Source organism: Nycticebus coucang, chromosome 5 (assembly GCF_027406575.1).
Source record: "Nycticebus coucang isolate mNycCou1 chromosome 5, mNycCou1.pri, whole genome shotgun sequence".
NCBI classification, from domain to species: Eukaryota; Metazoa; Chordata; class Mammalia; order Primates; family Lorisidae; genus Nycticebus; species Nycticebus coucang.
This window is the reverse complement of record NC_069784.1, coordinates 50,653,995-50,667,936: the sequence shown is the minus strand read 5'-3', so window position 1 is coordinate 50,667,936 and position 13,942 is coordinate 50,653,995. Positions and strand designations below refer to the sequence as shown.

The following is a 13,942-nucleotide window of genomic DNA, read 5'->3' as shown; positions in this document are numbered from 1 at the left end:
TGGATTATTTTCCTTTTTCCTCAGTGTTACTAACCTGAAATTCCAGTGTGTTTAATCCTCCGCTCAACTTTAAGAATCACTGATACTATAGAAGATAGACTCTAATACATAGCCCCTCCTTTCGAGAAGATTTTGTTGAGATTTTCTTTCATTTGTTTGTATTTGGAAACATCAGGATTTTCTCCAGAATATAAAATTAGAATATATATTAAATATTCTTTTCACATGTGTCCCTTTCTTTCCCTCCTATATCCTAGTTTTGGTAAAATACCTGCCTCCTTTTTCTCCATTGAGAAACTGTCGTCTAGGTAGTCTGAGTCCTATGTCCTAAAGTTCTGTCTTTTCTTTCCTGAATCGCACCAGACAAGCTGTGCTCTGGGTCCCCAGACTTTGGGATTCTAAGAAATCCAACTTTGGTGCACAGCCAACTGCTGCCCCTTTAGGTTGTGAATTACCTATTTTCTTGGCATCTTCTAGCCCAGTGGTTCTCAGTCCAGTGGAACCTAAGTAACGTGTAGATTCATATTCTTTATCTCTACAGTTTTTTAAACATGAACCTCATGGGATTCTGTGGGGGGCATTCCTCAGGTCTGCAGCTAGTCCAGCAGGCAGGAGTGGCTGCTCTGTTGCAGACCCTGAGCCAATCACACCATACATGCACTGTCACAGAAGCATCCACTAACTCTACTGGGTGTTATAATCCTTATTTTATAGCAAAGGAGACCGAGGTTCAAAGAGATTAAATGAAATGCCTTGTTAAAATCATGTTTTTTATTGCTTCTACTCAACCCTAGTACAGACTGTGTTGGTGGGAAAGGGTGGACATTTGAAGAATGTCTTCAAAATTAGTTGTTTTAGTCAATTTTATTTCTTCAACAGATGTAAATATTTTCTGTGGCAGAAAATATTGTAGGAACTGGGGGTGCAAGATGAGGAAGACAGACATGGTTCCTGCCACCATGAAGGGCATCTCTTATCTCATGAGCCAGACATAAAAGCTAATTACTTATAAGTGCATTTGTTAGTGCTAATGGTAGCATTATTTATTTCTTCTGTATTTCTAGGTCCCAGTTTATCATTCAGTAGTTTATAACTGACTGATGATAAATAATAAAACGACAGAATCCATAATAATAGCTTTATTACAGGCAAGGTCCTTCTTATTTTTTCTTAACAGTGTAAGAAAAGTATCCTTATTTATTCCAGAGGCCACGGAATATTAGAACATATGAGGCTATGTGGCACATACAAAGAAAACTAGACTGGGTGTCTTCAGTCCAAGATTTTGGGTGACCGCACTGCCTGCAAGCAGCAGTGGCAGGACGGGCACGTCCCTCACTCTTCCTGACCCTTGGCTTTCTTTCTTTTTTTTTTTTTTTTGTAGAGACAGAGTCTCACTTTATGGCCCTCGGTAGAGTGCCATGGCATCACACAGCTCACAGCAACCTCCAACTCCTGGGCTTAAGCGATTCTCTTGCCTCAGCCTCCCGAGTAGCTGGGACTACAGGCGCCCGCCACAACGCCCGGCTATTTTTTGGTTGCAGTTCAGCCGGGGCCAGGTTTGAACCCGCCACCCTCGGTATATGGGGCCGGCGCCTTCCCGACTGAGCCACAGGCGCCGCCCCGACCCTTGGCTTTCTTATCTGTAAAATAAGAGAGCTGTTGCAGGTCTCCAAGGTTGCTTCGTGCTCTGGTGTGTCTCCGACTGTCTTGTTCACTCAGATGTGGGTAAAGGGGCTACCAGGTACTGTGGTTGAGGCCAGACCTGGTGCCTGACTGTGTGTGTTGGTTGCAGGAACACCATGCTGAGCCTTTGCCTTGAGAACGCAGAGCTAAAAGAGCAGATGGGAGAAGCAATGTCTGATGGATGGGAGATTGAGGAAGACAAGGAGAACGGCGAGTTGATGGTGGAGACTGTGGTAGCCAAAGGGTGTCTGAATGAGAATGGCCTTCGGGCTGAGTTCAGAAAGCTCCAGGGAAAACTGAAGAATGCCCATAACATCATCAACCTCCTTAAAGAACAGCTGGCACTGAGCAGCAAGGAAGGGAATGGGAATCCTGCCTCAGAGCTCCTTGTGCGCCTGGCCAGGGAGATCGACAGAATGAACACAGAACTGGTTGGTCCTCCTGGGAAGCACCGACAGCAGAAGGAGGATGCGACCACGCGGCCTTGCCCCAGACCCGGGAGCCTTGACCTGGTGGCGCCCCTTGCAGTGGAGAGCCTCCAAGTAAGTGTGAGCTTGGATGAAATACAAAACACCCGGAGAAGGGCTGAGATGCCAGTTTTCACCTAAAACAGCTCTGCCTTTTGGGTCAGGAGGTACCAAGGGAAGATACCTTTGTACCACAAGCAGCGGTAATAATAATATTCTATGGACACCGTTCGACCTTTAGAAAAGCTTCTACAAACATTATCTCATAAATATTTCCTGAGTTCTTAATTTTCCAGATAATGCACAAGGCATTGGCAGCAGGCATTAACACCTGGTCCCTGCCCCTGAAATACTGAATATGGCAGGAAAAGATGGTACAAAAAGAGATAATTTCAACAGGCTGTGGACACCAGTGGAACATGGGATGCGTCAGGGTTTGAAGCAGTTTGGGCACATGGTGTGCAATGCCATCTCTTCCTCATCACTGCTCATCCCAGGGGTCTGTTCTTGGGCCTCACAAGTTGTTAGTGGAATACTCCTAAGGGAAGGAACTTCATCGAGGGTTCTGAGAGAACTGCTGGGACAGGAATGGGGGAGAGATGGAGGTTTCTATGTGTTCTCTGTTCAAACACTGACTGAATGTTTACTAAGAGCTCCTTGGTAGGCTTGACTGGCGCTGAGCTCTGTGCTGCAATCACTGACATGAATAAAACATTATCCCAGCTCTCCCCAGGAACTCCGCCTGGGGAGCAAGTAACAAGTGCTGAGACAGACATATGAATGAAGTCCACTGGGTTCAGAGGGGGAGGCACCATCACTGCACAAGGATGTCCTCTGACTGTCCTAACCCCTGTATTGGCCCCTTCCGCAGCTGCATGACCAGTCCCAGGCCTGTGACCCTGGGCCTCCGTTAGAATTCAACCTCCCAGGGTCGACCAAGCATCTGCGCTCCCAGCTGGCACAATGCAGACGACGCTATCAAGATCTCCAAGAGAAGCTGCTATTATCAGAAGCCACCATCTTCGCTCAGGCTAGCCAGCTGGAGAAATACAGAACCATATTTAGTAAGTCTTTTTTTTTTAAATCACAGGCTTGTTGTCTGGAAGTAAGTTTTACAAGTTCACCATCGCCAAAGTGTTGTTCTTCTTCCTGGGAGGCTACAGGTTTTGCAAACTTTACTTTTCTTCCCCAGCCTCAGAACAAATTTAATCCTGACCATCATCCTAGAATTGTAGAAGTGGATGTTTTACTTCAACTTGTAGATGACAAAAGTGAATAAAAGAATAAGCCAAAGTTGTAAGTTTGCAGTGAGGGTAAAGGGAAGAATGGCTCCCCTCCAGGTTTGCTGAGTTCTGCAGTAGCCAATAAACTGCCTTACGTCTCTCAACACATGCCAGGTGTCTCTCTTTTTGCACTTAACAGATTCTTCAGAAACATCTTGTTGTTGGTCTAGACTCAGCGCTGTCCTGCAGTGATAGAAATGTTCTGTATATACATCACATGTGGTTATGGAGCACTTAGAAACTTTATTTAATTTTAATTAATTTCATATAAAGTAGCTGCGTGTGGCTAATAACTATCTTACTGGACAGTGCAGATCTAGATGTCTTGGAAGTCCAAATTAGTTTAGCGCCATTCAAACATTTACTGAGCCTCTCTGGATAAAGCCTTTCTGGCTTCACTGGGGCTTCCAGAGAGGGTAGTATGCAATACGCAGCTTACAGAGGTCTGGTCCCAACTGAGCCTAGGTAATCTGAAGGTGAGCTCCTTGATGGCAAACACAGGCTCCTTCTGTGGGGGGAGGTCCTGCTGCCTCGAGCAGGTGGTCTCTTCTCCTGTAAGCCTAAAGAAGCATTTTTCCAACTCTAGGCCCAACCTCCCTGCTCCTAAAGGTCAGGTTCTGTGCCACTGAGGTTGAGGGTGGTGTGAGAATTCAGTCATTCTGAAGCACTTGCTTTCTCTTCCTGAGCAGGTGAATCCTTGGTGAAGCAGGACAGCAAGCAGGTCCAGGTGGACCTCCAGGATCTGGGCTATGAGACTTGTGGCCGAAGTGAGAATGAGGCTGAGCGGGAGGAGACCACCAGTCCTGGTAAGAGCACAGTGCATGGGGCTCACCTTCCCTCCCTGGACTCAGCTGTCACGTCTGGGTTCTGTTGGCCAATCCTACCCTGCAGCGTAAGAGTGGGAAGAGGCTGTCATGTGTGAAGGGGACACAAGACCAGAAAAGTTCAGGAAGTTTGGAGGAGAACTCTTCCTAAAATGAGATTGAGTGTGAATTTGAATTTCTACAATTAATTTTTGGCACAATGCTATTAATAATGATAAAATTCTATCTAATGGATTATTATAGAAAGAAATACTCAGGACTACTTATTAAGGAAGAGACAGATGAGCTTTGGGGGGCATGCAAAACATAAATTAAAAACAATTTTGTTTGTATCATAAAAGGACCATAGCCATAGAGCCACCCACCAAGTTGAAACCCAGAAGGGGAGGGGTCCACTCACCTTGAGGCAGTGTAGAATGACAGTTAAGAGCAAAAATCCTGGGGCCAGACTGATGGGTTCAAATCCCAGTTTGTGAGCTTTTCCATGCCTGTTTCCTCCTATGTTAAAATGGTAATAAAGGAACTACCTACCCCATTGTGTACTAAGGTCAATTAAATGAGTAAATTCTTCCAAAACACTTCAGGCAAATGCCTGGAGCCTGGTAAAATGCCGTGTATTCTTTCTCATTCTGTCTACCACTGCCTTGTACACCACTGTTAATGTGTCTTTGAAGTTTTGTTCATATTTTCCACACAGTTGTCACCTAAAAAACTTTTAGATTATAGCAATGTTTGGAGAGCATTAAATTTCCAGCATGCTGCTTGTCCTACATTTTCGCAGTCATCCTGAATATAATAAATAGGGCTCCTGTTAATGTCTTACTTAAGAGACATGGATGTGTGCAGAATGGCAGGATTTGGATTCTGACTCTGCCATGTACTAGAACTTCAGGGGTCCTCAAACTGCGGCCCATGGGCCACATGAGGCAGTGTGATTGTATTTGTTCCTGTTTTGTTTTGTTTTTAACTTCAAAATAAGATATGTGCAGTGTGCATAGGAATTTGTTCATAGTTTTATTTTTAAAAACTATAGTCCGGCCCTCCAACAGTCTGAGGGACAGTGAACTGGCTCCCTGTTTAAAAAGTTTGAGGACCTCTGATAGAACAAGCTGGTCTACTTCTCTTTGAGTTTTTGTTTCCCCAGTCAGTCAGACTTGCAGGGCTCTTGGGAGGATAAGAATGCTACTTCTAGCTTGTGTTCAGGAAGATACCTATGTCTTGTTTCAGAGTGCGAGGAACATGACAGCCTCAAGGAGCTGGTCCTGATGGGGGGGCTGTGCTCTGAGCAGGGGCGCCTGGGCTCTGTGCTGACCAGCGCCCCTGGGAAGAAACCCTGGGAGAGCCAGCTGGAGAAGCAGGAAGAGCTCCAGGCCTACGGAAAGTCGAAGGACGTCTCTGTCCTACAGAGGGACATCAGAGATCTGAAGGCCCAGCTGCAGAACGCTAGCAAGGTCATTCAGAGCCTCAGGAGCCGCGTCCGGTCCCTCTCAGTGACAAGTAATTTTTCATCTAGTTTGGAAAGACCCCGGAAGCTGAGGGCTATTGGCACCTTTGAGGGGTCTTCACCTCACAGTGTGACAGATGAAGATGAAGGGTGGCTCTCTGATGGCACTGGGGCTTTCTACCCCACAGGGCCACAGGACAAAAAGGATCTGGAGAGCCTCATCCAGAGAGTATCCCAGCTGGAGGCCCAGCTCCCAAAAACTGGACTGGAAGGGAAGCTGGCCGAGGAGCTGAGATCAGCCTCGTGGCCTGGGTAAGGAGGCCCTTCACTGATTGGCCGTGTCTAAGTTTGTCCTTAGAGTAGGGCAGCTCAGGCAATTAGAAGAAAGAACATAGGGTAATCAGGAGGGCATTCATTCAAATGGTAGATGTAAGCCTGAAGGAAGGACTAGTGGCCCAGTAGTAGAGCAGTAATATGTGTGGTGTGGTATATAGCATAGCAGTAGACCAGGTTTAAATCCTCGCTGTGGCATGTACCAGCTGTGCAACCTGCTTAACCTTCCTGAGCCTTCATCCTTACCTATTAAATGAGGATAATAAGAGAACCCATCTCAAAGGGTGAATTAATGAAGTTTTGAGTGAATTAATACAAGTTTTTAAAATAGTGCCTAATGTATAGTAAACTCTCAATGCTATTTGCCAGAATTATATTTGTTATTGATACTTTATGTAGAAAAACATAAGGTGGGCATCTATCTTGACATCTATCCTGTTACCTATTGCTAAGTAACAAACCACCCCAGAACTTCAAACAATAATTTATGTGGATAGACTGGGCTCAGCTGGATAGCTCTCACTTAGGGTTTGTCATGTGGCTCCCATCAGATGGTATCCAAGATTGTGTAATGGCCATCTTTGCAAAAATACAGTCTGCCACAGTGTCACCGCACAGAAGAAATTCAGACATGAGATGATGTTTGAAATAGGCATGAAAGGTCCTATCTAGACTTAGTTGTAAGTGAGTCTACATATCCATTGAGTGATTACTGTGACTATGTGATATTGATGCTATGGGATATAAAATATGGCACAGTCTTTACCTTTTCAGACCCGATGGCTATTTTTGGACATGATTAACAGATACAAAGTGGTGGATGAACAGGGGCATGCTGCTGATGCAGTAGTTTCTCAGGACAGAATTTACCGTTAATTACCTCCTACGTTTTATATGCCAGGATTCAGCTTAGGGGAATCCCTAGAGATGTTTTGACAGAAATCTCTACAGAAGCTCCCATCACTTATTATTTACTCTTTTCCACACTTACTATTTCCTTTCCTGCATTAGGAAATATGATTCCTTGATTCAGGATCAGGCCCGAGAGCTATCCTATCTACGGCAAAAAATACGAGAAGGTAGAGGTATTTGTTACCTTCTCACCCAGCATGCAAAAGACACAGTCAAATCCTTTGAGGACCTCCTGCGGAGCAATGACATTGACTACTACCTGGGGCAGAGCTTCCGGGAGCAACTCGCTCAGGGGAGCCAGTTGACAGAGAGGCTCACCAGCAAGCTCAGCACCAGTGAGTTGGCCACAGGGCTTTGGAATACTCTCGGGCACGCCCACACTTCCAGGCCCAGGTGGCCAGCACACCTCCACTGCAACCTTTTAACCCAAGTCCTATTTCCACTTCATCTCCTGGGGGTCATTACAGGGTGAGGACTGGCAGGCAGGGAGCACTGCAGGGAGCACAGGGGTTGGAGATGCCATCTTACAATCATGGGAAGATTATCACCCATGGAAAGGATTCTTTGGGGCAGAAAGCAGCAGCTATCTGGTTGGTGCTAAGAGGGCCTTGATATGGTGCAAAGAGCCCTTAACTTCAAGGCTTGAAGAGAACTTCAAGGCTCAAGCTCTGTATTTGATGCTACCATCAACTTGCTTTGGGCAAATGGTTATCCATTTGGGGTCTGTTTCTTCAATTATAGCATGTATTGTGCTTAAAATATGGAAAAAGCTCCACACTCTTTGGACATGGTCTAGGCACTGACTGTGGTAGTTCAAGGGCTTCATTGGTTATCATTGGAGCCTTTACCTAGAAAGGATTTCTGGAGAGCCCCTGAGGGAGTATGTATCACAGGATCAGACTCAGGGGCCAGCCCATCTCCTGGTGGCAGGTAGAGAGGTGGGACAGGGCTACTTGTCACCTCCTCAGAGACAAATGCAGGTTGTGCTCAAAAGCTATGCTGGGACACAGCCGTGTATCAGGAGCCAGTCTATGGCAGGACATGGAGGCTGGAGTGTCCAAAGGGCAGCTGAGCAAGAACTTTATGATCAGTGGAACAAAAGACATTTTAAACTTCCCGTGCTTTACAGTAGAGGCAGTCATGTTGATGACCCAGTGAGCTCAGGTGAGCCCACTGAGTCACTTCTCTAAAGACACAACCTGAAACATTCCAGAATAATTATCCTAGGTGCATGCATAGAATAATGCCTGCCTCTGTCCACGTAGGGTCCTGTCTTTGTACTATGTGAAGTAAGATCTGTTGAGTTTCTTACTGTTTCTTTCTGAATTTGGTTTGCAGAGGATCATAAAAGTGAGAAAGATCAAGCTGGACTTGAGCCACTTGCCCTCAGGTAATTCAGAGTAGAATCTGGGGAAAGAAGCAGGACCAAGGTTCAAGGGGTCACGGGTGTTGCAACTTTATACAGGACAAAAAAGGAAAACACTGAATGTAATGAATTCATTTATTCATTGAGCATCTCACTGTTATTTTTTAAACCAAGTTCTTTATTCTCTTTTGATATAATTCCATTGGCACCTTAGTTCTCCAGGCTTGATAACTTGGAAGAAGTCTGATTGAACTAACAAGGCTTCAAGAACCTTCTGCACCCCGAGGGGTCTTCCCTGCTTTCCCTTTGTATGTTTAATGACTAGGGTGAGCTTTCTGCCTGGTTGGCCTGCCCCAGGTTGGGTTGATAGGTAGTTTAATACTCATCCCATTTCCTTGGGGGAAAAGAATCAGATACCAGTACCAGGTGAAAGAGGCCTGGACAGCACAGATCCTGGGAAGTGACAGTGCCTCAGGAACCCATTTTCAGTGAATTGCTATAATGCTCAATTAAATATAGGCTCAGAATCTGTTGTAGCCACTAGTCTGAGCTTTCTGTGTTATGCTTGTGGCTTAGACCACATATATGCTTCTAGAATATCTGTGGTGAAGGACAAGGTGTTTTGTTCTGGGTTTTTGTTTTTATTTCTAATCCATCACAAAAATATACATGGAGGCCAGGTGTGGTGGCTCACACCTGTAATCCCAGCACTCTGGGAGGCTTGGCAGGTGGATTGCTTCAGCTCAGGAGTTCAAGACCAGCCTGAGCAAGGGTGAGACCCCATCTCTACTAAAAATAGAAAAAAATTGTCAGGCTTTGTGGTGGGTGCCTGTAGCCTTAACTACTCAAGAAGCTGTGGCAAGAGGATTGAGCTATGATGCCACAGCACTCTACCCAGGGTGACAGACTGAGACTCTGTCTCAAAAAACAACTCCCCCCAAAACAAAGACATACATGGCCTGTACTTCACTTAACTACGTGATTCCACTTATACTCTTAGAGGTTGGGACCATGCTTTGCTCTGTGTTTCTCAATGCTTTCCGTTTTTGTACTTGTCTTGCTGGATAAGATAATGAACTTCTCTGACTACCTTGCTCTAAGAACCACACTTTAAGCAGCTGGGCTTTAACAGCAGAGCCAGCTTCACTAGTCCCCAGCATATTGTGTGGCCAGAGCTCTGGGTAACTCCATGTGCACCCCACTTACTTTCCACTCTTAATTGGAGACGAGTTATTTTGATTCTGCTTGGAGATGAATGATTTAGGTTCTTCAGGCGTGGTCCTCTTGACTGATATGGCTTTTCTCATGAGCCACAGTCAGGGCTGGTTGATCTGGTGACCTTGTCTTTATCTGTTCCACCTCCCCATCCCCACCAGGCTCAGCAGGGAGCTGCAGGAGAAGGAGAAAGTGATTGAGGTCTTGCAGGCCAAGCTGGATGCCCAGTCCCTCACGCCACCCAGCAGCCGTGCCTTGTCTGACTCCCACCGCTCACCCAGCAGCACCTCCTTCCTGTCTGATGAGCTGGAAGCCTGCTCTGACATGGACACAGCCAGCGAGTACACACGCTATGAGGAGAAGAAACCTTCGCCGGGTCACTCAGGTAGCCTCCCCCTTCTGAGTGGTACCATTTAACATAGGCGGAGAGGAGACCTCGGGAACCAGGCCTTATAGCTCCACCTTGGTGTACATCAGGCTGAACATGGCTCTGGGACCAAGTGCCAAGCACAAGCTCCAGTGGGTGGGGATCTTTGCTCTGCTCCTGACCTTGCACGTCACCTCCACAAGGCCACAGGGGAGAGAGTGAGATCACGGTGGACCTTCCCTCCCCATGACTCTGTCTGACAGACCTCCTTCTGTAAGACAGAGGAGTCCTCCTTTAAGATCTCCTCTCTCCTGCAGTGATCTTGCTACTTACAGTCTCTGAGCCGCATCCCTTAAATCTTTGAGGGCATTCAAAGGCACTGCTAGTCTTGCCTAATATTTTTGGAGGTGCCATTTTCAAGGTTTCAGAGCTCTGAGTGCCACTATTACTCCTAAGGTGGTTGGCCTCACCAAAGAAATCATCTGCAAGCAAGAAAATGAACCCTACTAATGGTACCTGTGTTTGGTGCTTTCCCTGAAAGCAGGAATCCAGCCCTGATGCCACCAGATTCCAGTTCTCTGTGGAAGACCAAACATTTTCTTTCATTTGTGGGTTTTATAGATTCCATCCATCATTCAAGTCATTCTCCTGTATTGTCTTCTAAACCATCAGCCACCAGTGCACCTCAGGGGGCTAAGGCCGAATCCAGTAGCAACCTCATCAGCTTTCCTGCTCCCCAGAACCCCCCTAAGGAGGCCGGCCAGGCCCATCCAGGTATGCAACAGCCCATGGCAGCAGCTTCTGCCCATCTTCCTCAGCTGTCTGACTTTATGGACAAAGATTTGGACTGCGAGGGGCCTGTGTGCCTCAAATCCTAGACAATATCAGGAGACCATCCTCATTTGCCAATTGTGTCTAATTTTTTGGTTTTAAATATTTAGCAAATAATCTACCACTTTTAACTAATAGTTAGCTAATCATTTTTAAATAAACAGTTACATATTTTTTTCTGTCATTTCACTCTGGGAACAAGGAGGCAAAATGGCTCTCTCAGGATTACAACAGAGACAAAAAGAAATTGACATCTACAGATCTCCTCCCTGAATATATTACCCATTCAGTCTGCCCAGTGGACCAATGCAGAGGGTGGTGCTGCTTACCTCGTAGCTGAGGATGCTGAAACACCCTCAGACAAGATTCTGCTCATAGTACATTACCATTCATGGACTTACAAATGATTGGCAGCCTTGGATATGTACATTGTGCATACATGGGGGCAGTTAAAGGCGTGCCCTCATTTATAGGCCCCAGCTTAGTTGCCCAGGGTATGCTATTTGCTCCCAGCTCTGTCCCGGGATGGAAGGGAAAGGGAAAGCCCTGTCTCCCTCCGGCCTCCCAGCATAACTGGCTGGCTGCCCTCAGTGTAGTTTGTGATGAGGTTCGAGTCCTGCAGAGGAGGTGCTCCCAGAAGGCACAGGGCTTTCTTCTGCCACTCTCATCTTCCTGAGGGCAAGTCAGCCAAAATCTTAAGGAAGAGGAACTATCTTGACTCTTCCTGGGCCTGAGCTCAAAGCTTTTGAGCCAGAGTGGGCAGCAACTGAACCCGGAATTATGGGGGGAAAGCTGTTCAGCCAGAGCTGTAGACTTTAGCTTAATAATTTAAATGTTTGGGGTTTAAATGGGGCAAAAGGTCAAAGGTTTTAAAATCAGAATGCTACGCCACTTGGCAATGTAGGTGTCTTTGCAGTACTGATCTGATGTGGTGTCAGCGTCATGGGGCAGCGATGTGTTTTAGAATGTAATTATTATTTAGAAGATTCTCCTCAAGTCAAGCCTTGATTTCTGCTCCTTCCGTTGGTTACCTGCCCTATATCTATTTTAAGGAAAGAGGAAACAAATTAAAACGCTAGAACTTCCCAGGGTTTCTGAAGGCCTGTTTATAGATGGGCCGCCAAAAGGTCACCTGGGAGATTTTTTAAAATGTCGATTTCTAAGCTCTGCTCCCAGAGTTTATGATTCTGTAGATCTGAAGAAAGGACTAAACAATCCTCATGTATGAAGAGCTTTTCCTAGGTGATTCAAATGCCTTTGTGTGTAAGCCACTCCACCAAGGCCTCTGGTTTTTAATTTGTGATTTGGGTTTCTGAAGTATGTTTCCATCAGAGTCGTGAACCATATGCACTAATGCAGTTTCCCACAGTGCTGTCCACTCCTTCCCTCCTCAGGATTGGCCTGATGCTTTCAGAGAGGGGTTGTAGGTGCAGTCTGCCCCAGAGCCAAGGACCGGAACATGCTGGGGGCAGTACCCCTCGGCAGTACCTTGAGAGCATGCAGGCACAGCCACCCTAACCCGTCCATGCCCAGCCTTACTGGGTTGGGGCTCAACAATGCCACCTGACTTTCTGTAGCTGATGGCTTTCAAGGTGAACATAGAATATGTATACAGGATAGCTCTGCAGGGGAAGGGTGGGAGGGTCCAGCTAGGCCAGATTCTCTGGTAGCAATGGTCGCCCTTGGCTGTCTCAGCTGTCTCACAGGCTGAGCAAGATGCGAGTGATGGCCTGTCCTCAGAGTGAGTCTGGTCAGGATGGTTTTGCCCTCTCAATCTTTTGCCCATCTTTTTCTCTCTCTTTCTTTCAATGATATATCTTCTCCTTAACTCTCTGTTTCCAGGCTTTAATTTCCACACCATGCCCAAGCTGGCTAGCCTTCCTCAGGCAACACTGCCCTCAGCTCTATCCAGCTGCCTGCCTTTCAGGTCCCCTGGCCCTCCCCTCCTTGGCTGTGGTGAGACATCGGTTTTCTCCTTGGCTGAGGCTCAACAGGAGCTGCAGATGCTGCAGAAGCAGCTGGGAGAAAGTGAGCACTTCCTGCTGCATTTGTGTGCTTGACAGCGTGTTGCTCTGCATGGCTTGGGCTTGATGGCAGACATTAAAGCAATACAGGGTTACACATGATGCATAGAGAACTGAGAGAAAGCTCTGCTTGCTTTTTTGGGAAGTGTATTTATTTACCATTCTCTTTCTGGTGTGTGCGTCTCATCAGTTGATGGGTATAGATCTTCATGAGGCTTTAGACCTGGTCCTCACACACTGCAGACAATACCACCCAGTGCACTCAATCCCTGCCAGGCCGGTGAATGCTTGCCGGTAGCAGGTGGGGGAAGGATTATGTGCTTGGCCTTTGCAGGATGAAGTGGCCATGAAAAAGATGGCCACATTTAGTGGGCTCCTTTGTGTGGCTATTATATTCTGCTGGGAAATGCTTTTAATCAAGTTCAATGCCTGACATCATCAGGTTGGGGCAAAAAGGATAAAGGTAGAGGGATTCAGAAGAGGAAGTGATCAGGCCTCTTGCCTATTGCACAAGGTCCAGTCCTGCCCCGGGACAGGCATGGGCAGCTTGATGTCTGATTGTGAATTCTTTCCTCTGACTCCCAAACAGATTTGATCTCATGTGGTTACACAATGCAGAAAATGTGTGCAGACGTCTTCTAGAAAGGGGTTTGATATATTTATAGGCTGGTATATATATATATATTTATAGTTTGAAATATTTATAGTACTTTAAACAACAACTACTAGAAAGGAGTTTGAAATGAACTCAAATCCACTTTCTGTGTGTGCCTACCAAGAAGTTTGGTGAGCCAGAAATTGATGGCAGGGGTCACCATGCCAAGGGTGTCCCATGACCCAAGACCATAGACCAGAACTTATATCTCTAATCTTTTATAATTTTTAATTTATTTTTTTCACTTTTTTCTTTGTCTTTTTTCAAAAAGACCATGTTGGCTTCATATGCATACCTGTCCCCAAAAAACTAAATGACATCTGAACTAGCCTATTTCTTTTGTTAGCCCTGGAAATGGATATTTTGTCTAGTCTGCCCCCAGTTTCATTCCCAGAACCAGCTAGACCAAGACTATTTTCAGGAGAGTTTGTGTGTTCTGTGGGCAGTGAGCTCTAACAGGATAACTCTCCTGTCTACCAGTTTTACACAAACACAGAAATTTAAGGGCTTACCTAGCAACATGGACCAGGTCTTA

General features: G+C 46.1%; 1 protein-coding gene across 12 annotated transcripts in view; it reads left to right on the top strand.

Annotated features, from left to right (window-relative positions):
• PDE4DIP (phosphodiesterase 4D interacting protein) overlaps window positions 1-13,942 on the top strand; it is a 291,845-nt gene that overhangs the window by 251,824 nt on the left and 26,079 nt on the right. For 11 of the 12 annotated variants that reach the window (XM_053592789.1, XM_053592797.1, XM_053592798.1 and 8 more), the window contains 9 exons: window positions 1,796-2,228; window positions 3,025-3,217; window positions 4,126-4,242; window positions 5,488-6,016; window positions 7,049-7,284; window positions 8,288-8,339; window positions 9,692-9,915; window positions 10,519-10,671; window positions 12,571-12,756. In XM_053592789.1, the coding sequence (XP_053448764.1) occupies window positions 1,796-2,228; window positions 3,025-3,217; window positions 4,126-4,242; window positions 5,488-6,016; window positions 7,049-7,284; window positions 8,288-8,339; window positions 9,692-9,915; window positions 10,519-10,671; window positions 12,571-12,756 (2,123 nt within the window). The remainder of the gene's footprint in view (window positions 1-1,795; window positions 2,229-3,024; window positions 3,218-4,125; window positions 4,243-5,487; window positions 6,017-7,048; window positions 7,285-8,287; window positions 8,340-9,691; window positions 9,916-10,518; window positions 10,672-12,570; window positions 12,757-13,942) is intronic. The other variant, XM_053592792.1, reaches the window with a different exon arrangement.